General features: G+C 41.3%; 1 protein-coding gene across 2 annotated transcripts in view; it reads right to left on the bottom strand.

Annotated features, from left to right (window-relative positions):
- The window catches only part of STK32B (serine/threonine kinase 32B), a 254,347-nt gene that overhangs the window by 34,320 nt on the left and 193,369 nt on the right, over positions 1–26,658 (bottom strand). For both annotated transcript variants that reach the window (XM_073340132.1, XM_073340133.1), the window contains exons 7-9: positions 8,951–9,054; positions 4,661–4,777; positions 2,471–2,596 (exon numbers count right to left, since the gene is read on the bottom strand). In XM_073340132.1, the coding sequence (XP_073196233.1) occupies positions 2,471–2,596; positions 4,661–4,777; positions 8,951–9,054 (347 nt within the window). The remainder of the gene's footprint in view (positions 1–2,470; positions 2,597–4,660; positions 4,778–8,950; positions 9,055–26,658) is intronic.

Here is a 26,658-nt window from a genome sequence, read left to right as displayed (position 1 = left end):
GTTCTTTTACTGTGTTTTTTAATTTGGGTATACATTTAAGTTGAGTCTCTATTATGGTGTCTTTGAAAAGTGTCCATGCAGCTTGCAGGGATTTCACTCTCGTCACTGTACCTTTTAATTTCTGTTTAACTAACCTCCTCATTTTTGCATAGTTCCCCTTTCTGAAATTAAATGTCACAGTGTTGGGCTGTTGAGGTGTTCTTCCCACCACAGGAATGTTAAATGTTATTATATTTTGGTCACTATTTCCAAGCGGTCCTGTTATAGTTACCTCTTGGACCAGATCCTGCACTCCACTCAGGACTAAATTGAGAGTTGCCTCTCCCCTTGTGGGTTCCTGTAGCAGCTTCTCCAAGAAGCAGTCATTTAAAGTATCGAGAAATTTTGTCTCTGCATTTCGTCCTGAGGTGACATGTACCCAGTCAATATGGGGATAATTGAAATCCCCCACTATTATTGAGTTCTTTATTTTGATAGCCTCTCTAATCTCCCTTAGCATTTCATTGTCACTATCACTGTCCTGGTCAGGTGGTCGATAATAGATCCCTACTGTTATATTCTTATTAGAGCATGGAATTACTATCCATAGAGATTCTATGGAACACGTGGATTCATTTAAGATTTTTATTTCAATCTCTATCAATAGACTCTCCTCTAAGAGAAGTCTCTGTCCGCCTCTGCAGCCATCGGCTTTCCCCCATCTCTTAGTTTAAAAACTGCTCTGCAACCTTTTTAATGTTAAGTGCCAGCAGTCTGGATCCACTCTGGTTTTGGTGGAGCCCATCCTTCCTGTATAGGCTCCCCCATCCCAAAAGTTTCCCCAGTTCCCAATAAATATAAACCCCTCCTCTCTATACCATCATCTCATCCATGCATTGAGACTCTGAAGCTCTGTCTGCCTAACTGGCCCTGCATGTAGAACTGGAAACATTTCTGAGAATGCCACCATAGAGGCCCTGGATTTCAGTCTCCTTCCTAGCAGTCTAAATTTGGCCTCCAGGACGTCTCTCCTACCCTTCCCTATGCCATTGGTACCTACATGTACCATGACCACCGGCTTCTCCCCAGCACTACACATAAGTGTATCTAGATGCCTCAAGAGATCCGCAACCTTCGCACCAGGCAGGCAAGTCACCATACGGTGCTCCTAGTCATCACAAGCCCAGCTATCTATGTTTCTAATGATCGAATCTCCCATTACTAACACCTGCCTTTTCCTAATGACTGGAGTTCCCTCCCCCAGAGAGGTAACCTCAGTGCAAGAGGATATCCCAACATCATCTGGAAGGAGGGTCCCAACTATGGGAAGGTTTCCCTCTGTTCCCATTGACTGCTCTCCTTCTCCGGGCCTTTCATCCTCCTTAACAGCACAGGGGCTGTCTGACCGGAGGTGGGACAAACCTACAGTGTCCCAGAAAGCCTCATCAACATACCTTTCTGCCTCCCTTAGCTCCTCCAGTTCCGCCACCCTGGCCTCCAAAGCCCGTACACAGTCTGAGGGCAAGGAGCTCCTTGCACTGAATGCACACATCTGCCATCTGCCCACAGGACAGGTAATCATACATGCTACACTGAGTGCAATAAACAGGATAGCCCCCACTCTGCTGCTGGACTTCTGCTTGCATGCTCTCCTACAGCTACCCAGGTTAACGATAGGGTTTTTGTTTAAATCAAGGAGTTTTGATTATAGTTTAGTTTAACAGTTTTAAAGAATGGCAAGTGTACCTCGCCCCCTTTCCACTCCCCTTCCCAACTCCCTCTCGAAACTCCCTGTTAGCAGTCCCTGGTTGCTTGCTCACTGCTTTATAAAACCCTGGCCTTCTTGATAGCCCTGCCCCCTGACTATGGCTTAGCCAATGAACAGAGGCTTCTAGATTTCAAACCTTGTTTAGAAGCTCACAGCTTCCAACTGCCGGCCACAGCACACGGTCCTTCAAACAAACAGATAGACAGACAGACAAACACAAGCTCAGCACACAGCAAGTAACCCCCAAACACAAACACACACTACAGACAGCCACTTACCTCAAGGGTTCCATATTTGCTCCTCCTTCACCTGGAGAACTCCCTCTCGAAACTCCCTGTTAGCGGCCCCTGTTTGCAAAGCTCCCTGGTCGCTTGCTCACTGCTTTATAAAGCCCTGGCCTTCTTGATAGCCCTTCCATTCCTGACCCTACATATGGTGAACAGTTTGAGCAAGAACCAGCCAAGCACCTGAGAGGGAGAGTGCTCAGTGCCACCTCACAGCACAGGCCCACTCCAACCATTGTCCAATAACCTAATGGAAATTTTGCTCTCTGTTACGGCAGAGTGAACAAGAGCAGAATGCAATTTAGAATGTGCATCAGGAGGAAAACACTGAAACTTCCTTGGAGAAATAAATGCAAATGTCTATTAGTAAACAGTTAAAATGACAGCAATAATTGGATAGGGGATTTGCAAATTTAGTTTAACTAGACTATTGACTCACATTAGGAACAAAGCCTGGTGTCACAGCTTTCTCCAAGACAGCATCCCAGTTGATATCAGCTAAGTACGGAGAGCTCTGAATGTCTGCAAGACTTGAAAGGCGGCACTCAGGGTCCTTAGTGAGGAGCTGTGATCAAAAAAATGCATTTTCTAAGACACTGTATGCCATAAAGATTTCAAGAAGAGTAAATGCATCTTACTAATGTGGATAATAGCATTTTTAATTAGGGAAAGCTTGGAGAACCATCTCATACTTCTTAGAAGTTCCAGTATTTAAAAAAAATTAACTTATGTGATGATCTGAATACATTTCCCAGACCTGCAGAGGAGCTCTGTGTACCTCGAAAGCTTGTCTCTCTCACCAAAGAAATTGTTCCAATGTCAGATATTATCTCACCCAGCTTGTCTCTCTAATATCCTCAGACCAACATGGCTACAATAACACTGCATATAATATTAAGGTAATGTAATTACCATCTGAGGGCTATAGAACATGAAATGAGTTATTAGCACTAGTCCATTTACTAGTGGACAAGAGTCCAAGTGATGAAAAATACCTTCCCATCATAATTTGGCACTACTTGCCATCTTACATGTATTCTTTCAGTTCATTATAATATGTTTTTGCAGTGAGCTCCCTGACAACAGTGAAAACTGACCATCTCAATGTTCCATATAACAAAAACCAGATTGCTCAAATATAAATCTGTAATTTATCTCCCAGTGTTCCAGTGGTACATTTAAAAACACTTCCTGCTTCGGGTTGCCGGGTGTCCAGTTTTCAAACAGAATACCTGGTCAAAAAGGGACCCTGATGGCTTCGGTCACCACCGCTGACTGGTCCATTAAAAGTCCAGTTGGCGAGGCTGGTAGGCTCCCTACCTGGCTCCACGCGGCTCCCCAGAAGCAGTGACATGTCCCTCAGTTCCTAGGCAGAGGAACAGTCAGGGAGACTCCATGTACTGCCCCGCCTCAAGTGCCGGCTACACAGTTCCCAGGGGCCGGTAACCGCAGCCAAAGGAAGCTGCGAAGGCAGCACGCAGAGCCACGTGGCCATGCCTGTGCCTAGGAGCTGAGGAACATGTCACCGCTTCTGGGGAGCTGACCGAGGTACGCATCATCAGGAGCCCGCACCCCCGCCTGTCTCCCAACCCCCTGGCCCAGCTCGGAACCCTCTCCCACACTACAAACCTCTCGGCCCCAGCCCGGAGCCCACACCTCCAGCCACAGCCCATACCCCCTCCCACACCCCAGCCCCCTGCCTCAGTCCAGAGCCCCCTCCCACACTCCGAACACCTCGGCCCTGCCCCCCATCCTGGAGCACCCTCCTGTACCCCAAACCCCTCTGACCCAGGCCCACCCCAGAGCCCGCACCCCCAGCTGGAGCCCTCACCCCATCCTGTACCCCAACCCTCTGCCTCAGCCCAGTGAAATTGAGCAAGTGAGCGAGGGTTGGGGAGAGAGAGCAACAGAGGGAGTGGGGCCTCAGGGAAGGGGCGGGGCAGGACAAGGGTGTTCAGTTTTGTCTGAAAGTTGGCAACCCTATTCTTGCTCAAAGATATACCTTGCAGTGTAACTGGAAGAGGAAGAAATATGGGCTCAGGTGGACTGACAGAGGAAAGCTAGTTCCAGTGTCATGGGGCTTCATGGAGAATGTCCAGCCTGTGGCTTCCGGTTACATAGTGAGGAGGCTCCATCCTGAGAACCTTTGCTGCTGCAATTATGAGAGTATGGCACAAGGAGAGAGGCAGTTCCTAGGTTTCTAGGTAACTTTGCTGGCAATCTCAGCAGAGATGCAAAGAACTGAATGGGAATGCAGAATGTGGTGCCCCCAAACTATGGCTGAGGCAAGAACAGGGCAACACAGGAGGTGCCACCGCTGGACCTGTGGAAAACAGAGGTCCTTGGTCTGTAGGTCTGTTTCAGGAACACTAAAATTCCTTATAAAAATGTAATTTAAAAGATAAATTGAACTGTTCTTTCAGACCGGTATGAGAACAATAATAAACCAACTTCATAAGAGACAATGCCACATCTCTGCTGTTCAGAGAAGGCCAAAGAAAGGCACCTTTCCCTCTATCCATGAGATTTAAACAACCTGATACTTGTATGAGCTGTATCTTACCTGAAGGATATCCACTGGATTATTTGCGGGAGGAGGCAAGTGCAACTAGCTCTTGTACTGTCTTACCTTTTTCAGCAATGCTATCATACCCTTGCACCATGTGGATGAGTAATGAACTCTTTCTATCTTGAACATGTTGAGGATCTCATCAATTGGAGTGGCTGAATGAATTTCGTATGGCCTCTGTGGTAAAGTTAAAATAATATCAATGTAAAATCAATAAGGAAGGTTATAAACAGAGCATACAAAATCTTTGTTTTCCTGAACTCTGTATTGCTTACACTGGAAAACAGTGTTTCTCTAAACATACAAGACTTATAATATCTTAAAGGCTAACCCTTCTCATATGGATTGCGTGTGCATTTCTTTGGTACTAATCAACTGAAATACACAGTGGTTTTATATCTTTTTTAGATTTTATTTTGTAATATTTATGTCAGTAGGAAAGTTTTCAAGGTCAGTTGAAATTAGATTTATGAATATTTTTGTCTCTGGAGCCATCTGTCTGAGGTGTAGGTTATTTTATGAGCCACTGTTGCAATAATCAACACCCAGCCCCACAACACACCTTTGAAGATCCATGGGTCCTACACAGCCCTATCACAACATGTGATGTGCGTCATCAAGTGCACTAAATGCCCCAATAGCGACTATGTGGGTGAAACCAGACAATCACTACACTCTCAAAGAACTCACACAGGAAAAATGATAAAAGACAAAACATCACATCACCTATGGATGAACACTTTTCACAAAGTGCTCATTCTATATCTGACCTATCAGTCCTCATCCCCAAAGGGAACCTGCACAACACTTTCAAAAGATGAGCCTGGGAGCTTAAATTCATAACTTTGCTTTAAACTAAAAATCAAGGACAGAAGAAAGTCACCGCATTTATGGCTTATTACAACAATCTGTAACCCACTAACAACCTCCCCAGCAGCTTCTCTCCTCCCTTCCTTTCCTCCCTATGATTGGAGGGGTGTCAACGGGCCACTACGCAGGGTGGTCCTTGAATGGTCCCTTGAAATATGTGTTAACTACTTATGCTAAACACTCTGTTCCACCTTGTATTTAGCAGTAACTCCCTGAGTTAGGGTGTGACTACACCGGCACCTTACAGCGCTTCAACTTTTTTGCTCAGGGGGTGTGAAAAACCCGAAGAAGAGCTCTGTATAAGCTGGAAAGCTTGTCTCTTTCCCCAACAGAAGTTGGTCCAATAAAAGATATTACCTCACCCACCTTGTATCTCGAATATCCTGGGACCAACACAGCTACAACACCACTGCATACTATTTCATCTATGACTGACTGATGCCCCATTCTCAGACAGTGAACAATACAAAGCACCAGCCTGAAGGTCTGTTCATAGTCAGGGGAGGAATTCCACTCCTGTGGTCCGGGGTGTGACACCATGGCTCATCTCTTGATATCCCTTTGCTATGGCAGCTCACACACTCTTGAACAAGAATGCTACTGCCCCTTTACCATGCATAGATGATCAGCGCTGCCTGGAAGCTCAAAATTATGTCCTTACAGAGTGAAAGCATCAGTGGGAAAGAGAGTCTAATACACTAAGTAAATTCACGAGTACATCGCTGCACCTGCCTCTTTGTCCACTTAATCACAGTTCTTGGACAAGTCTCAAGAGGCTACTCTCTGGCTTGACCAGAGTTGCTGCAACCATGCACTGTTTTTCTCCCCCTGGTGTGATGGTGGGGCACTGTCACAGACAATAGCTCATGTGATGGAAATGTGCCCAGTCCGACATCTGAAGAGTGGTCTACAACACATAGCCTGCCTTGATAGAGAGGCCACACTCTGGTAATGGAACCTGGACACTGAGCTCTGATATCGGCATCTGAGAGAGAGAGAGACAGGAGTGGACAGACTTATACCATGGCTACCATAATGCACAGGTTTTAATTTCCCAGGGGGTTAACTTCTTGCAATGATTTACAAGTTAGCTTCTCTTTTTAGACAGGTCTTTTATAATTAACTGGCTAGCTACCTAGCTGTGTCTGCTGTGTTGTGTGAATGGATGGACTACACTAAGAGATTATGTAATACACTGGAAGGGAGCAATGGACTGAGCAGTCTAGTACAAAGTCCAAATTGCTATGGTAGCTATTGTCCTGCTTCCAATAACGTGCTGTTTTGGCTGACTGGTATTGTGCAATACAGTGCAACAAGAAAGCTGTGAGGATTATGACCCTCCCCCCAGCACAAGATTAGTTCTATCTAACAAGGGTAGAGGCAAACAAGAACAAAAAGTCAGCACAAACAAAAACAATTAATTTTTTACATAACTTATCTTGATCTCCATCAGACCATTTTGTAGGTTACCCATATTCTATCACCAGTTCCAGAGTGAGAAATGAGCTAACTGGCAAGCTATTTGGTCACACAACAGCAGATTTATGCCTCTCTCCTCATCTCCTCTTTTTCCCATTGGTGGTTTTGTGGGATTCCTGCAGCTTCTTCTGAAGCATCTGGTGCTAGCCACTGCAAGAGACAGGACTAGAAAGAACATGGCTGTGATCCAGTATAGCCATTCCTTTGCTCCTATGGAAATGAGCCGTATGTGCTCTTGCAGCTGAGCTGAGTGCTGTGGGAGCACAGAAGAGAATTGGGCTGGCTGCCTGCTGCCTGATCTTGCAGCCCTGTAAAGCCCTGCTTCCTCACAGGGGGCCACTACAGAGGCAGGTGGGGGTTTTGGAGCTTGTGCTTTTAATGGGTAGTAACATATGTAGGGTTGAATACATTTACTCACCCCTACTCCTCCTTCTTTTGTGCTTTGTGCTCCTCTGCTTGGCCTTGTCTAGACTAGTAAAAACGGTGTTTACAATTTAGAAAAAAAAGCGCTTTTCCCCTACTCTAGACAAGGCCATGGACTAATCTGTCCCCACAATGACAGCCTGCTCCATAAGCAACAAACCCTGCTCAATAGGGCAGAAATGCCTGCCGGGGTCATCAGATGGATGGTGGTGTTTTTATTTTAACATGGTTTTGAAATTCAACCTCCGTTCCAGCCTTGTTTTGTCTCTAGTCAGAGAAAATCATTCTGGGAAGATTGTGCTGAGCTTGGCAAATAGATACCTACATAATCTACATAATTATTAAAGTAATTGGCAACTCTTGGTGATCAGGGCTGGGACTCCAGGTCTATATCCTCTGTTGTGCACTCCATCACAATGTTCTCTTCCTGAGAACCCCCTCTGCCAACAGACAGCTGTTAAAGCAGTACGGTGTTATTTCATTGTTTTTTATCCTAAGCAGAGCTGGTAGCAGTGCTTTTTATTAAGACTGCCTGACACTTCCCATTACGATACCCTGTGCATGACTTTGCCGACATGTAACCATTTGAGCTAAAAATTTACATGCCATCCTTTCTCTGCCTTCTCTAATTAGAATTTGAATTCTTTAGGTCAGGGACTGTTTTATACTACATGTTTATACCATGCCTGACATGATGGGTAGCTGATCTCTACTGGGGCCTCTTGGTGTTTCTGTAATAAAAATAGTAACTATGACTTCTCTAAAGAACATCTACTATGTATGGTGACCACCATGCAGCAAGGAGTTATAAAATATTCTTCCCCCCTCCCCGCCTCCAAAAAAGAAATGAAATATAAAATGAAAATGCTTAAGCTACAAGTAACTGCACAGATATCTTATTTAAAGTTCTATCTTCCACGGGGAATGGTAAATAAATATTTAACACTATCAGGTTTTATTCCCTTGGAAGCAAAGTGGAATGGAATTTTTCATTATCTTCTGTGAAACTCAACCATGCTTAGGAAGATTTTTCATCAAGCTCATTCACATAATTGATTAGATAAGTAATGAGTGGTCTGGCAGATAAGCCTCTCCTGTGGTTGGTCCAAACATCTTGGCATATTATATTAACTCTTCTAAGATATTGCTCAAGAGAGCAAAAATATAATGGAACCCCATAATGCCTAACTTATATATTGAAAAGCTGTAATTGCTTCCAATTTGGTACACTCATGTATCTGGGACTCAATCCTGCTGCCCTTACTTATGTGAGCAGTCCCGTGAGCAAAGCCTGCAGAAGTAGCCCTTAAAAATATTTCATTTGAACACATCATGCAATTTACGTCCTTTTTTGGTGAACTGCCATGAAATAATTACTAGAGCTGGGTGAAAGCTTCATAACAAAATGTAAAACTGGGAAGTTACCCCCAGTTGGAGAGTGCACTGGAAACCCAAATCTCATGTCATGTTCACCCAAAGTTTGGCATGAAAGTTAAGCAAAATGAGTCAGACACTCTGCAAACATTTCAACTATTGTCAGGCAATACTTTAAATAAAACCAAAACCAAACACTCTTACCCAACCCTGCAGCAATTCATATGCTGTAATTCCTAGTGACCACCAGTCTACTGGGTATGAATATCCTGGGCCTCCATCCATAAAGGCCTGGAACACTTCTGGAGCTAAAACAAATAAATCAAATCTAATGAAGTGCATTGTATTTTAAGGTTAAATGGTAGCTTGTTAATAACATTTGCATTTGAAAAAAAATGAATAAGTGTGCAGTTAGGTGAAAGTAATCACCCAATATGCATGCAGAGATACACAGAATTGTTTTCAGGGATGCACAAAAGAACATAAGAATGGTCATACTGAGTCAGACCAAAGGTCCATCCAGCCCATTATCCTATCTACCAACAGTGGCCAATGCCAGGTGCCCCAGAGGGAGTGAACCTAACAGGTAATGATCAAGTGATCTGTCTCCTGCCATCCATCTCCACCCTCTGACAAACAGTGGCTAGGACACCATTCCTTACCCATCCTGGCTAATAACCACTAATGAGCTTAACCTCCATGAATTTATCCAGTTCCCTTTTAAACCCTGTTATAGTCCTAGCCTTCACAATCTCCTCAGGCAAGGAGTTCCACAGGTTGACTGCGCGCTGTGTGAAGAAGAACTTCCTTTTATTTGTCTTAAACCTGCTGCCCATTAATTTAATTTGGTGGCCCCTAGTTCTTATATTATGGGAACAAGTAAATAACTTTTCCTTATTCATTTTCTCCACACCACTCATGATTTTATATACCTCCATCATAACCCCCCTTAGTCTCCTCTTTTCCAAGCTGAAAAGTCCTAGCCTCTTTAATCTCTCCTCATATGGGACCCGTTCCAACCCCCTAATCATTTTAGTTGCCCTTTTCTGAACCTTTTCTAATGCCAGTATATCTTTTTTGAGTTGAGGGGACCATATCTGTACACAGTATTCAAAAGTGTACGCAGTATTCAAAAGTTCCCAGTTTAACTAGAAATAAGGGGTTTTGCATGCCCAACTGCACTGTTTGGTGTTCAAACATAAAAAGAGAGATGGTCAAGAGTGCACAACATTCAGGCTTTAGTCCTTCCTCAAACACTTCCTGAAAGTAGAGTTCTCTAAGTTCCTAGTCATTACCCTATACATAAATATATTATATTATAACAACCCCCATTGGGAAGCTATATATTGTAACATGCCTAGCTCAGAATGCAGATATCCTACTGTACTCTGAGAGTACGTAAGGCAAAATATTATCAGTTATTTTGAAAATACCTAATTGTGCATTGAAAACGTCATTAGATTTTAAAAAGAATCCAGGGAAAAGATATATTCATTGTTTATTAAATGTTTCTAGATACATAGAGGCAAGCACATTGCTGAAGTGGGGGAACTATATATGAAATATGTTTGCTATATAATGCCTGGAAAAATAAAATGAATAAATGATCTTCGTGAGCCAAGTTCAGCTCTAGTGTAAGCAGACTCAATTAAATTAAATTTAATTTTAACTTAAATTAATGGAGTAAATGCTTTCTTAACACCGGAATGAATTTGCCCTTATGAATACAGACAACTGGTAGAAACAACAATAACTTTAACCACTGTACTATGACCACCAGACTCATTTCACTTAGGTCATTCGACACCCATCACATAGAATCAACTTTTGGTCACTACTGACTTGAGATGGATTGGAATTGGTGACCAAAAGGTGAAAGGCTGTATAATTCTTTGCCAATTCCCTGAATCAGTCATTCCCTCAGTATTGAAATGGATATAAAACTCCTGCTTTAGAGTTTAAACCAATCTCTAAGAATTAAAGATTAAGATGAAAACTTCCTGGGGAACATCTGCTGCTGCACCTGCTTCTGCTGATGGCCACTGTCAGAGAACGCATATTGGAATAACTGGACCGTGACTCTGATCCAGTGTGGCAATTCATATGTTTCAACACACAGTTAAAGATCCTGAGAGGCTTTATCATCCATGTTGTTATCTTCCAGGCAAAACATTTATCAGGATTTTTTTTGGCCATCCATTTTATATTTCAAATTCTATCTGGATTGTTTGGGTTTGTGAATTAAAATAAATTAGAGTAAACCAAATTTGTAGGAGTTGAAATGTAACTAAATATTTTGGGAAACACAAAGTTCTCCAACTGATTTAAATTTCTGTGTTGAACAAACTGAAATGCAAAGAGTCACTTTGACTGTATTTCCACAGAGGGTTAATTTAGTGGTTATTTTATTTATTCGATCTAGAAAATAAAACAAGACATAATAAATCTCAAACTCATGTATCATACATCCAAAATTCTATATTAGGATGGAATTAAGTTAATTATTTTTTAAATTAAATATAAATCCAGATACTGATACAAAATCTGACCTGATTTGAGATAAATATACTATTTATGAAGTGATAAATGCCATAGAAATAGCTTGCCCACAAAAGAAAGCCTTTGATCTTATCAAAATCAGATATATTAGTTAACTTTAGTAAGAAAAAATCCTCTAAATAAGACATCTGTAGAATCTTTTGAAAACCACAGACAACTAAGGTATGAAATGAAAAGGCAGTCATGCTTTTCTAATTATTCCATAGTATAATGTCAGTAAACTCTGTGAGAACACCACATTCCTTGGGTATTTTCTAAACAATGGTAACGCCAAGCAGAACCATGATGCTAGATTGCAATTACCAGGTGAGTTCTTCCATAGCTGATACTGAGACTAATGCACTACATTACCGTCTCATCACTTACAATCGCACACTAATGTTAGTGTGGCAGTAAATGATCTATTCTCTAATCTAGTCACAACTAGTTCAGAGCAGCAGCCAGGGGTCTGACTATCTCATTTAGGGAATCTGCCTTAACTAAATAAAAGGAGTTCCTTATGGAGAAGTATGTGACTTTTGGATCATTTCATGGGACATCCTGGAGACGTAGATTAAAACTCCCTTAAGTGATGAATTCAGAAAGTCCATAAACCTATTATTTACATCTTAAGCCATACTTACATACAGAGCAGTTCTTTATGAAATATACAACTGGAATATAACAGCTTGTTTTTCTTACACACACACAAGTCATAATTGTCCCTCATTCATATTTTAGGACAGTTTAGCAATTATTGGGTTGAAAGTCAGTGAAGAAAGCTTGCTTGCTACATAGGCATATTACTCTGTTGTAAGGTGCAGCATGACCCTCACTATTTAATTCATAGCTCCACTGTTGCAATGTGGTGAGGGGGTCCTGGTTCATTTCTGTGAGGTAGTGTTGAAAGTGCGTCATTAATGTAATGTTTAGAGTTGTGTCTGAGGGTTGTAGCACTGCCAGACCGCTACAGCTGGGTTTTTCTAATTCAGTGCCTGGGTTATTTATTTATTTTATTTTATTTGTTGTGTCTGAGAGCTGCAGTGAACAATGTCACCTCATCCCCGAATTAGGCTAATCAGCAGGATGCGCTTCGAGTTTCAGCACTGAGCCAACTGTTTGTTTGGTTTTGAGGTCTATTTAAAGGTGCTCTGTTTTCCCACCTTAAGCTGGTGACAGTGTCCTCAGATCAGAAAATGAACATTTAGGCTCCTGTTTTCTAAAGCAGATAAGCAGCTTTTCTCTGCTTTAATGGTATGTATTTTCCTTCCAGAGCAACTCTCTGTAGTCCAACAGCTTGAGTGACAGTTTTAGGATTTAAGCACTTGCTCTACCAGATGAGAAGAGGCTGAATGAGTTAAGGTGTTGCATCAATTATGGCAAGTTACGTGGTATCTTATATGGCCCTACTGAAGTCAATGGAAGTTTTGCCATTAACTTCCATGGCACCAGGATTTCACCCTTGGGCCCTGATTCAGCAAAGCACTTAAGCATATGCTTAAAGTAATGTGTTTAAGTCTCCGAATGCAGTTAAAATTAAGCATGTGCCTAAGTGCTTTTCTGAATTGGGATCTTAGGTCCATAGGATACCATCAGATCTTTTTTGCAAAGCTCTGTGATTTGGCAATAGTGGTGCACTTCAGGGCCTGACAACAGCCTTCTTGCTGAATTTTGGACCCATAAGAGGATGCCTCCCTGAAAAGGAGTGGCAGATCCTACATATGAGCTTAGAAGAGCTTTGAATTGAGGTGTATGGAATAATGAAAAGAGACTACAGTAACTCCTCGCTTAAAGTCATCCAGGTTAAAGTTGTTTTGTTGCGGATCAGTTAGGGAGGATGCTCATTTAAAGTTGCACAATGCTCCCTTATAAGGTTGTTTGGCAGCCGCCTGCTTTGTCCAGTGCTTGCAGGAAGAGCAGCCCGGTGGAGCAAGCTGGTGGGGGCTTGGAACCAGGGTGGACCGGCAGCCCCCGTATCAGCTCCCCGCACCCCTAAGCTCCCTGTGCAGCAGCCACCCAGCAGGCTACCGATTGCGGCAGTTCAGCTGTCACTCCCACCACTGCCATGTGCTGCTCCTGCCCTCTGCCTTGGAGCTGCTCCCAGGAGCCTCCTGCTTGCTGTGCAGGGGAGGGGGGATAAGGGGTGCTAGTGTCAGGGTGTCCCCCTCCCCCCTACTCCTGCCCCCTGCTTACCCCTTCTCCATATAGAGCAAGGTGGGGACAGGACAGGGCTCAGGATGGAGACAGCTTGCTGGCCTCAGCTGCTGTCTCAACCTCCTGATCTTTTTTAAAGGCAATGTACTTAGTCAGTGTACTTAAAGGGGCAATGTGCATCTCTATCTCTCTCCCACACACAGGATGTGTGTCTCTGTCTGCCATGCTGTCTCCCTCCCTCCATTCCTGCTGCCTTGTAGAGTGTGAGGTTTACTGGCAGGTTTAATAATAAACAAACTCACACTTTTAACTGCAAAGGCTCTCTGAGTTATAAATCTTAATTTATTTATTTACATTAACAAAGGTAACCCTTTGGGGTCAGTCGAATGCTAGTTCATCATTTAGCAGTAAGGCATTCCGCAGGAAACACTCCATCCTCTTTTCAGAGTAACAGCCGTGTTAGTCTGTATTCGCAAACTTCACTACCTCAACCAAGCTTCTCAATCATCATTGCTGTGTACAGTATTAAATTGTTTGTTTAAAACTTATACTGTGTGTGTGTGTATATATATAGTTTTTTGTCTGTCGAAAAAATTTCCCTGGAATCTAACCCCTGCCATTTACATTAATTCTTATGGGGAAATTGGAATTGCTTAACATAGTTTCGCTTAAAGTCACATTTTTCAGGAACATAACTACAACGTTAAGCGAGGAGTAACTCTATTCTGTGGAGGCCAAATTCTGAGTAAAACTGTTTGGGATAAAAGCAAGTAAAGAGTTTGCAGGGGAGCTTTAAAAATTGCCACTGACTTTACTCATTGTATTTATTGAAATATGTAAAACAATTATCCAGCGCTATTAAGAGTAAAGGTCAAATCCAGCTCTGATGCCAGGGCTGTGGAAATCCCCCAGTAACATAACCAGTGTGGTTCTACAGTGTGAATTGAAAGAGCCCAGGTAAGAGGGAAAATTCCACTTCTGCCTGGTCCCAGTGAAATCCACCCACCAATGCTCTTCAGCAAGATATTAAGTTAAAATCACTGGGCCTGATCTTACTAACATACATCATTGCATTGAAGTCAATGGGGTTTTGTGTGGTAGCAAGCATAACTCTTACTGTGAGGTTAAATGCTTCACTAGCTCCTTCCAGATGTCTGGTACCATGAGCTCTGGGGACTACAACCTCACAGAGGAGAGATGAAGTGCTGCTGCAGGCACTAGGCTCTACAGACTCCAGTTCTTGGTGAGTTCCCATAAACACACATTTCAAGCAAGTAACAGAGGACTATTTTACTAGGGCTGGAAAAAATAAAGGGTACAAATGGCCCTAGGCATAAGGACTTCAACAGTGATAATAAAGTTCAAACCAACAGTCCCTAACTCAACCCCTAAGAGCCATCCAGAAAAGGGTGAGGAAGGTAAGGGTCTCCCTGGAACCACGCCATACCACCCTCCTCCTTGCAGGTGGCTGCCTATTTCCTCCTGCTGTAGTTACTGCTGACACTGTACCTGCAACAGCATTTACACAGCCAGCTCCCAGGCTGGACCTCCAGTCCCTACCTCTCTCCTGAACTGGTCCCCTCTGACTTCAGGAGATGCTTCTTCTTCTTTTTTTTTTTTTTTTTTTGGCTGTACCTGTGATTATGAGCTTTCTGGGTACTGGACCTGGTAATATAGCGCGCTCCACTGGTTAGATACTTTCCCACTCATTCAAGTGACAGGAAGGAGGCAACAGGTTCATTTAGTAGTATAAGAACAAGTGATCATTTGCTGACTATTTGATGAGGCACAACAGTCTTGTTAGTTTGTAGAAGCAGAAGCCACACAGAATTAAAACAAAAACCTGATTTTCAGAGGTTGTGAGTATCTGCAGCTCCCATTGAATCCAAGGGATTTAATTTTTGTCACATTCTCAATCAGCATATTCTGCCTTCCGATCTCCATACCTTTACATCTACTTACTGTGCATTAGCCAGGATAGTAGTTTTACTCGTCCTTTTGACGGTTGAACTCAATTAAAACTGCAGGTGTTAAGGACTTCTGGAAATAAGACCCTAAACTGGGCACTCAAAGACACAGGCACCCAAAAAGGTGGACACTGTTGAACATGAAGATCTCAGGGACCAGACAACTTTTGGCCTAGATAAAAAGGAATTTCACTGTGCACACCCCAGCGGTGTTATTGCTTATGGTCAAACCCTATTCCACACAATACTGAATGAAACTGAAAGCCTACAGTGGTCATAAATCAGAACAGGATAGAGAAGAGTCCATGTCCCATGTTACGACACCTGTGCCAACTTTAACAAGGTAAGTGAGATCAAAGATGATTTACTGGCAGGTTTAATAATAAACAAACTCACACTTTTAACTGCAAAGGCTCTCTGAGTTATAAATCTTAATTTCTTTCTCATCCACCTCTACGCTTTTTCTCTTAACATACTTTTAATCTCACTCTGTTTTATGCTCGTTTGCTTTCTTGAAAACTGACACAAAATGAACCTGTTTGGGTGTAAACAGAGTCTGTTTGAATGTATTCAAGGGTCTCCAATACATTTTCTTTTTAAATGAACTAATAAATAAAATAATATACCATCTCCTTTTCCAGAGTTCTATATGTTAAGATTTTTGTAAATCTTAAAATATCTTTTGGCATTCAAAGATCTACAATGCTGAATCATTGAAGATCTTCATAGATTCTAAGGCCAGACAGGATCATTTTGATAATCTAGTCTGACCTCCTGTATAACAAAGGCCATAGAACTTCCCCAACATAATTACTGTTTGAAGGAGAGCAAAGCTTTTAGAAAAATATCCAATCTTAGTTTTAAAATTTTCAGTGATGGAGAATCCACAACCACCACTGGTAAATTGTTCCAATGGTTAATTACCCTCCCATCTCTGCATCCAGATCTCTCAGTATAGCATTTTATGATCGATTCACCCATTGCATGTTTTGCTTTAGAGTGAAATCATATTTGGAGAACAGGTAATAACTATAATTAAGCATAAAAACTGTAAAGCATGTTTCCTTCAGGTTACTGCATTCATTCTGATGGGTCTGTCAAACATTGCTAGACATGGCTAACTTCAAATTACCTTAATCTAGCCACATCAGTGCTCCATGCTCACCATTATTCATTTTAATTGTGTACTTTGAGCTTCAAGTACATTTTGTGAAATAGATCATTTCTGACAAATTAATTCATAGATAGTCTTCTGCTCTGCAGTTGTCATAGCAGCCAAATGATCTATACTTTGGCAGAACAACAGTGATGCAGTTCATGGTTATAGGTATGTTGTAGAAAATGACAAAGCTGACTTGAATTTTTACTTAATCTACTGATAATTCTGCTCCCTACTTGTGACAAGTCCTCAGTATCCAACATTACCTTGCACAAGCAATAAAAGGAATATAAATATAATTGCAAACAACATTGTACTCACTTTTCTATGATCACATAAAACTTTATTTAACCAGAAGCAGTTTTTGTAAAAGACACTACACATAGGCCAAAACATTGCCCATAGTTAAACTGAGGTTGCCTGAAGTTAGGCACCTGAAGAAAAGTTGAACTCAATGGCCAAAATGTAAGTGCTTAGCACTTTTGAAAATCAGATCATTTTTAATTAGGTGCTTAAATATGAGTTTAGGAGAGTCACTTTAGGTACCCAGGTTTGAAAATGTTGAACACGACAAATTAATCGACTTGAGGTTTGTTGCTTTCAAGAGTGACTGGCCCAAACAGAGAATAACTATTACCTTCCTCGATAGATTACCTTTCTGATCACACCAGTGGGCACTATCGGACAGCATTATGAAATCAGGGCCTTGACATGCCTCTGGGAGGAATCCCAGTTGTCAACAGGAAAGGAGATTTCTTTTTTGATGAACTGTTTTAGTTTCATTCGTTCAGTAAGAACCTAATTGAAGAGGCTCTGGTGTGCCTGTCCGGTGCTGCTTTTGAAACTGACAGGTGTTGATTAGGGAAGCTTTGGGAGGCTTATAGCAGAGATTTTTCACACAGAGAAGCATTATTGTGTTCTCTAATGGGGCAGGTTAGAACTGTATAAAATCAGTGAAGGGGGGGGAGAAGATGCAGTGCAGACCTTTTCAAGTGACCTTTATTTTCTTCTAATGCATCTCCTGGTTTGCAATACGTGTAAGCAATAATGATAGCAGTGCAAGGCAAATCCTGAAGATTAATTACTGGTTGGTCAGAGTTGATGGCCTCAGATGCAGCTGAGTGCTACTAACCCAAGCTGGTCATTCATTCCTCTGAAATGTCCTGTACTGAGGTTATCATTGCTACAATAAATTGAAAATATATTTTTTAAAATCATAGTTATAATATGGCCTATTATTTAACAGGTGAGGGAGTCTGAATTTGTACGCACAAGGTTATTGCTAAAGAATTAATGCCGTGGTATATTAGACAACCAGACTGGTGGTGGTGTCGTCTCTCAACATTATCTCCAGCGGGTGAGCATCAGTGAAAAAGTGAGAAATCTGCATACCACTGTGTGCGATGGAAATCATTTAGGTTCATAGCATATAAAAACAGCAGCACACTCTGCTCATTCAATGGCACTCATATACCACAGCGATGGAGGCTGCATGAGAACCTAGATAGATAAGGTAATTCAAATAAATAACAAATGGATTCCAGGATAAATACATTCTGTGTCATATAAAAGTCTGCATGTAAATTGTAGGCTTTAACCCTGCAAAAATGTACTTAACTTTATGCACTGGGAGTATTCCCATTGAGTGAGTAAAGTTAAGCACATGTGGAAGTCTTTGAAGGATCAGGGCCAATGCTCGTAGGGGTAGGGAATGTGTCTTTTCTGTATGTTGGCAAGGACCATGCACTTGTGAGTATTTACCAATTAAATAGCAAAATACAAACAAACATGCATACTCTCTGGCATTGAGCCAAATGGTCTATGGTTAATTTTAACATGCTAAAATAGGGGAGTTCATTGAATTATAATCCTCAAAAAATGCCCTACTAGTGCATTAGACTAATCAATGGAGAAGAATGGAAGCCTAAATTGCAGACATGGGAGACAGCAAATTACAATGTAACTTCCTCAGTTGCTATGGCGATGAGTGTTATAGAAATGCCTTTAAGTACATAAAATACAGAGTTGCGAGAGATAACTTATTAATTAGTCCAACAAAAGACATGCTTCTATGAATCAAAGTCTCTTCATCAGGCCATGATAAATAGCAAGATAATCTACATTGTGTAGTAGAAGATTGTTAATTCAGAGCCACAATCACAGTCTGATCAAAGAGAGATGGGGCCAGATTTTCAAAGGTATTTAGGTGCCCAAAGATGCACATAGGTTCCTAGTGGGATTTTCAAAACACCTACACAGGTTGGCCACCTAATTTCCATTGATTTCAATGGGAGTTAGGTGCCTAAATACCTTTGTAAATCTGGCCCTTGGTGTAGAAAGTTGTGAAACAATCATAGGTATGGATTGGAGCTTCCCAGCATAATTAATAGTTTTGTCAGGATTACAATGACACTATGTTCTATCAATCAAACCAAAAGCATAGGGTGAGGACAAAACAAATCAATATATTTGAAAGCACACGGCCTTCCTCCTCATTTTAACAAAACAGCATTAGAAGAACACATCTAATAGAGAGACTACTCCATTTCTAGTGTGGCCATATTGGTGGTAAAGGAGACACATTGCAGTTAAAGACTGATCCTTGGGGCACCAATGGACCTCAAAATCTGGGCAACGGAAGCACTGATCTGACCTCCACAGATCCACCCTTGTCTCCAAAGCCATCCTCCTGCTGGAGCCCAGAATGACTAGGATGTGGGGCAGCTCCCACACCATGGATTTCTGCTGCAGTGCTGATTTGTGCTCTGTTTGCCAGCAAGCAGATAAATCTGATTGTCCTCTCCCCTTGGCCACAACAGAAAAAGGTGAAACTCTGGTCCATTCTTTGCTAAACTGTCATGAAGGGACAATGACTTGGCCCCCATCTTCTCTGTGGGAGAAGGAGCAGTGGAGATAAGCAGGTGAATACATTGCAGTGACTAAAAAGATTCCTACTGATTTCAGTGGGAACTGGATAGGGCCCTCAAATGCACACATTATGAAACTGTCATCCTACCACATACACACTTTTGCACTGGGCTAGTGCATACACTTCAAGAAGTATGTAATGCTGATGTACTTACACTGTGTGCAAAGGATGAGACAGGGCTCATGTGCTGCATATATGCAGTGCAGCAGACTTCATGCCAAACATGATCTAAAAAGACTAATATTCATATTATCTTTACTGCCCACACACAAAGTGCCATTTCCAAAGTCCTATAGTTAGGCCAAATCAAAAACAATTTCCACTAGAACACTCAAAGGCTCTTCTGAATGACAGGTTCCTGCCATATTTCAACATTCAATTCCCAGATGGGAGCGGGCAAAGGAGACAAAGGGAACTGCATTCTGGGTTACAGTGTTTGTTACTTAACTGGTGCTACAGCTCAAGCAGGTAGAATTACTCACAATGGGTGAAATCCTGGTCCCATCAAAGTCAATGGCAAAACTCCCACTGACATCAATCAGGGCCAGGATTTTCACACCATGCTTTTTTGATTGGGTCTGAGAAAGCAGTCACTATTTTTATAAAATGCATATCTAAAAGAGTATATTTTTTCAACTATTATCTAAAATTCAAAAGGCATTCTTCACCATATAACAACTGGAATTAGGTGCCTAACTTGCTTAGGCACTTTTATAAAATAAACTAGATGCTCCTCTGTATCTTTCAGCACCTAAATCCCTTTGTACATCTGGTCTTTAGGCCCAATTCAACAAGGTATTTAAGCACATGCCTAACTAAGTCGATTGAAGTCACTGGGGCTACTCTTGTTTCAAATTAGACAAATGCTTAAACACCTTGTTAATACAGTCGTTTCAATGAAAAGGACAAATGGAACTTGGTTTCTGAAATCTCCAGATTTGTAGTTTTGTACATGCTCAGAGGAAATGCTAACAGCTTTCTCAGCATTTGCACAGAGGCATTCCAATATCAATTTTCACTTCTCATTAAAAAAAAAAAAAATCTCAGAGAAGGTTAGTACTTCTGCCAACTGAGGTTTAAATAGAAAGCAGGAATTAAATCAGAGGGGTAGCAATTAATTTCCTATTTAGAAGAGTAGCAGTTTAAAAAATGAAATGAAAGAAAACAACTTTTCCCCTCCACTGGAAATGTAAATATCAACTTGTTTGAACAGTAAGTAGCAGTTCGCCTCCTATTGCACAGAATTTACTTTTCCCTTTTGCCTCCCATAAGTGCAGCCCCTTCTCCACATGGTGGGATGGTAGAAATGGGGCCGGTAGGGGATTTCCCAGATTCCCCAAATCTGGAAGCAACATAGAATCTATATACAGACAAAATCAAAGTCTATAATGCTGTTGTCCTCACAACATTGCTCTATGGGTGTGAAACATGGATATGTTAACAACAACACATTAAAAAGTGACAATTTCGATTGGCAACAACTGTGACAATTGCTGGGCATCAAATGGCAGGACCAGGTTTCCAACAGTGAAGTCCTGAAGAAAGTTGGCTTAGTCGGCATCAAGGCTCAGCTCATTTGATCTGCACCCAATTGAGACGGATTGGTCACGTAGTTTGAATGCCTGAGACCAGCCTATCAAAACAAGTCTTCATTCTGAATTAAGCTCGGGAGCTTGGAGGGCTTCAAAGACACCCTGAAACAAAATCTGTGCAAAACAAACATTTCTGATTTGACTGTTGAGCAACTGGCATTGATCATATTGCACAGTAAGGGCAGGTGTCTGAGACTTTGAGAAGACTTTGAGACTTTGGAGCAGCTGGAAGCAAAGTGTCTGGCACAGAAACAACGTGCAGCCCGGCAACTAGGCAAATGGCTCTGTGGCCAATGCCACAAATGTTGTTCTTCCCAAATTAGTCTATGGAGTCATGCAGAGACCCATTAGTACAAACTATGACTGTCAACATCTGCTCCACAATCAAGGTAACCAGCATCACTTTTCCTTTTTACTAAAGAGCAAAAATCTAAATTATAATGACTAAGTTTCTGGTTGAGTTCTATTAATATATGTGAAAGCTGAAATAAGAACATAGGAATGGCCATACTGGGTCAGAACAAAGGTCAATCTAGCCCAGTATCCTGTCTTCTGACAGTGGCCAATGCCAGGTGCCTGAGAGGGAATGAACAGAACAGGTAATCAAGTCATCCATCCTTGTTGCCCATTCCCAGCTTCTGGCAAACAGAGGCTAGGTACCCCATCCCCACCCATCCTGGCTAATAGCTATCAATGGGCCTGTCCTCCATGAATTTATCTAGTTCTTTTTTGAACCCTGTTATAGTCTTGGCCTTCACAACATGGTCTGGCAAAGAGTTCCACAGGTTGACTGCATTGTGTGAAAAAAAAACACCACCCTTCCTTTTGTTTGTTTTAAACCTGTTGCCTATTAATTTAATTTAGTGGCCCCTAGTTCCTGTGTTATGAGAAGGAATAAACATTTCCTTATTTACTTTCTCCATACCAGTTATGATTTTATAGACTCTATCATACCACCCCTTCGTCATCTCTTTTCCAAACTGAAAAGTCCCAGTCTTATTCATCTATGCTCATACAGAAGTTGTTCCACACCCTAATCATTTTTGTTACCCTTTACTGAACCTTTACCTAGTGTATATCTTTTTTGAAATGGAGCGACCACATATGCATGGAGTATTCAAGTTGTGGTCATGCCATGGATTTATAGAGGGGCAATATGATATTTGCGGTCTTAAATGTGCGTGGTACATGGTAAAATGGTACTTCAAGTCTGAACATACTGGTAATTTCTAGTGATTGGTTAAGGGCTGTTTTAGAAGGGTAATGTTTCTTTATTCACACCTTCAGTAGTTAATATGCCTCAGTAGTTTTTAAACCTCATACTTTAATATGATTACATCAGAGCAAATATTTATTAGATTACATTAGCTGAATACATACACTGATCCTTTAGCACCTTACTAATCTGCCATGTAGTTATACAGCCTCTCTTGCATCTATTCTTAAATATGGCCCACTAAACAACTTAAGTTCTGAATGTAACTCTGTGTGTGTGTGTGTGTGTGCGTAATCACTAGACCAGCTTCAATAAGGCAGCATTATGCTGATGTCTAACACACAATGTTGGTCCTATACATTTGAAATGAATATATAACCGTCTCAGGCTAATGAATATGAAATGTATCCATAACTAAGTGTCCTTCTTATTTTGTGTTCTCAAAGGTCTCATTGCAGTTAAACTGTCACATCTTTTCTAGTAAGATATTTGAGCAATCATTTGCATTAATGTCTGGCAGAGTATTATGAGCTAATGGATTGAGTATAAGGCTCGGACCCAGGAGCTTCCATATTCTATTCCCATCTATGCCACTGACTGGTGTTAATAATATTGGGTTTATGTAAATTATAATCTTTAGTTTGTTATTTCAGAAATATTAGTTTGCTATTGCCTCACAATATTCCTCTGGGGCAGGCAAATTTCATTGCCCCCAGTTTATATGTGGAGAAACTGAAACTTGGCCAGGTTAACTGATTTGCATAAAGTCACACAAGAAGTTAGTGGAAGAACCAGAATTAGACCCAAGTACCCTACCCCCAGTTCAATGTTTACTCCACTACACCATAGTGTTCCCCAGATAGGTTTCTGTGACTTATCTATAGAAGGGCATTATTATTTGCCTGCCCACCCCCATTGGAGCTCTTGCTTAATCCCTTATAAAGATGAGCACTCAGAAGTTAACTTGCTCTTGCAGGAATCATGACTTTTTCTTGCATTCCAAAAAGCACTGATAGATCAGCAGTCAAACCATTAAATGTTATAGGCTAAGGGTGGGATTTCCAAAAGTGCTGAAACATTGGCCCAAATTAGTTCCCAAAGCAGCAAATGCCAAAACCTCTCATTAGTTTCAGTGAGAGCAGAATTAGGCCAGTGCTGAGTGTTTTTTAAAAATCCCACACCACATTCACACCCAGTGTTCTACACTTCACCCAATGTAATTACATCACAATAGAATTCAGCCCTACATGATATTTTTGCTTTACCTGTGAGGTTTAAGGTTGATTTCAGAACATTAACTAGCTTTCTTCTGCCTCTGATAGTACTTCTATGCACTATTAATATATACCTGACTCAATGTATATTAAATGTTGAATAGGACTCCTTGTAAATCCAAATTTCTCTAACATTGTCAATTGAACAGTCATAATTCAGTGGGACAATGACCTCTAAAATGAGCTGTGGAAATCAGAGATAACCAGCATGCAAGGTAGCTAGATGTAGTTATGACTTTTTCAGGTAATGTACTGTAGATTTTATTGGCTCTGTAATTTGTTAGGTGGATTTGAGTCCTGAAAGTTATTTTATTAGTTTGATATTAAATGAAGCCAGGCTGCATTATTCAGATAACTGAAACAGAAGAGAAAACAATAGGAAACCTCTATGTGGGAACTGAACTATCCTCTACAAACTGTAATGGACGATGTAACGAACATATACGTGTAGAAACTCTGCCAAACAAAACAGAGTTATAGTTCAGTCACTAAATAGAGATTTGTAGGACTCGAATAATGTTAATGTTTATGAAAAATAAATAAAATGATATATAGAATTAAGATAATTCACACATTTTAATACTTTTAAAAATTAACTAAACATATTGGAGGGACATCGCATCAATATTATGAACAGGCATGCCCTATAATAGGATTTGATATTTTATGTAGTAAAATGTTGACGACAACCCATATCTGAGGCCCACTTTGTACAGTTAATAACTCGTAGATTCATCGACTTTAAAGCCAGAAGGGACAATTGTGATCATCTAGTCTGATCTCCTGCACAATGCAGGTCACAGAACCTCACCCACTCCTGTAATAGACCCCTTCCCTCTGGCTGAGTTACTGAAGTCCTCAGATCATGATTTAAAGACTTCAAGTTACAGAGAATCCACCATTTACTCTAGTTCAAACATGCAAGTGACCTGTACCTCATGCTGCAGAGAAAGGTGAAAACCTGCCCCCCAGGATCTCTACCAATCTGACCTTGGGGAAAATTCCATCCTGATTGCAAATATGGCAATCAGTTTGACTCTGAGCATGTCAGCAAGACTCACCAGCTAGACACCTGGGAAAGAATTCTCTATTGTAACTCAGAGCCCTTTCCATATAGTGTCCCATCTCAGGATGTTGAGCATATTTGATATTCATTTGTTCTTGTGTCAACATTGGCACTTAACTAACTCCTTTTCTTCCCTGGTATTTATCCCTCTGATGTATTTATAGAGAGCAATCATATCTCCCCTCAGCCTTCATTTGGTTAGGCTAAACAAGACAAGCTCCTTGAGTCTCCTCTCATAAGGTTGGTTTTCCATTGCTCTGATCATCCTATTAACCTTTCCCTGCACCTGTTCCAGTTTGAATTCTCATCTTGTTTAAACATGGGAGACAAGAATTGCACCAAGTATTCCAGATGAGGTCCCACCAGTGCCTTGTATAATGGTACTAACACTTCCCTGTCTCTACTGGAATTAGCTCTTCTGATGCATCCTAGGACTGCATTAGTCTTTTTCACAACCACATCACATTGACAGTTCATAGTCATCCTGTGATCAACTATTACACCTAGGTCTTTCTCCTCCTCTGTTGCTTCCAACCCCCAGCTTATAGCAAAAATTCTTCTGGTTAGTCCCTAGTGCATGACTTTGCATTTCATACTATTAAATTTCATCCCATTTTTATTACTCCAGTTTTCAAGGTTGTCCAGATCTTCTTGTATGATATTCTGGTCCTCCTCTGTATTGGCAATACCTTCCAACTTTGCGTCATCCGCAAATTTTATTAGCACACTCCCACTTTTTGTGCCAAGGTCATTAAAGAAAATGTTAAATAAGATTGGTCTTAAAATCAGTCCCTGAGGAACTCCACTAGTAATGTCCGTCCAGCCTGACAGTTCACTTTTCAGTATGACCCATGGTAGTGTCTCCTTTAACCAGTTCCTCATCTACCTTTCAATTCTCATATTAATTCCCATCTTCTCCAATTTAACTAATAATTTCCCACATAGAACTGTATCAAATGCCTTACTGAAGTCCAGGTAGATGAGATCTGCTGCATGTCCTTTGTCTAAAAAATCAGTTATCTTTTTAAAAAAGAGATCTGATTGGGCTGGTATGATCTACCTTTTGTAACACCATTTTGTACTTTATCCCAATTACCATTTACCTCTATGTCCTTAACTCCTTTCTCTTTAAAAATTTGGTCCAAGACCTTCTCTTGTTGCTAAGAAAGCTCTGTTGATGCTGGAAATGCCTAGCAGTTACACAGTATCTTCCTTCATGAAATACCAAAACTTTTTAAGCACACTCAGGACCAAGTAATCACCCGAAGGAAGTAAAAATGAAAGTCATATTCCAGCTGTGGACTTGGGATAGTGACCTTACAAGAAGTAAAATCTCTCCAGTAAGGATCATCACACTCTTATTCTCCTCACAGATACGCACACTGCAGGTTTGATGTGACCCATGTCACTAAAACATTTCAGTTAGTTGTTGGTAGCAGATATGCCTGTCAAAAGCCAGCCACTAAATAAAAGACCTGACATATGAAGTGACCTCCTCCAGTGACTGCCAGAGAAGAGGGGCATGACAGCCTGCAAGCCTATCCATTTTCGGAGGTGTTCTGACAATAAAAAATTGTAGTGATTGTTTTTCCAATCAGCACCCTCAAGCTACAGCTGATGTAGGAGATTTGGAACTAAATCTTTCAAAAACTGAGCAGTAGGTGAGAAACATGATTTCTAATATATATTTCTTGGGAGCGCTCTGGACACTGATCTCCACAGGGCTGGAACTGCCTGACCCATGCATTAGACCCCACTGTAGTTAAAAGATTCCCTTGGTGGGGAGGGGAGTTAATCAGAGACTCCCTGAGCTATTCTGCTTTCTTCTCAGCACAAAACTCAAAGCGCTAAACTGTACCTGCAACTAAAATTAGTCTCTTCTCTCTGTCTGAGTCAGGCAATCCCATCCCACTGAGGGGCTGAGAAGCCCCAGCTCATCATTGGCCCAGCAAACTGCTCAATCCCTGTTGGCCTCAGCAGAAGTTTCTAGCCCATTTTGTCCCCATCTCTGACTCCA

Source organism: Lepidochelys kempii, chromosome 4 (assembly GCF_965140265.1).
Source record: "Lepidochelys kempii isolate rLepKem1 chromosome 4, rLepKem1.hap2, whole genome shotgun sequence".
Taxonomy (NCBI): Eukaryota; Metazoa; Chordata; order Testudines; family Cheloniidae; genus Lepidochelys; species Lepidochelys kempii.
The sequence above is the reverse complement of the archived record's forward strand: the minus strand, read 5'-3'. Positions and strand labels throughout refer to the sequence as shown.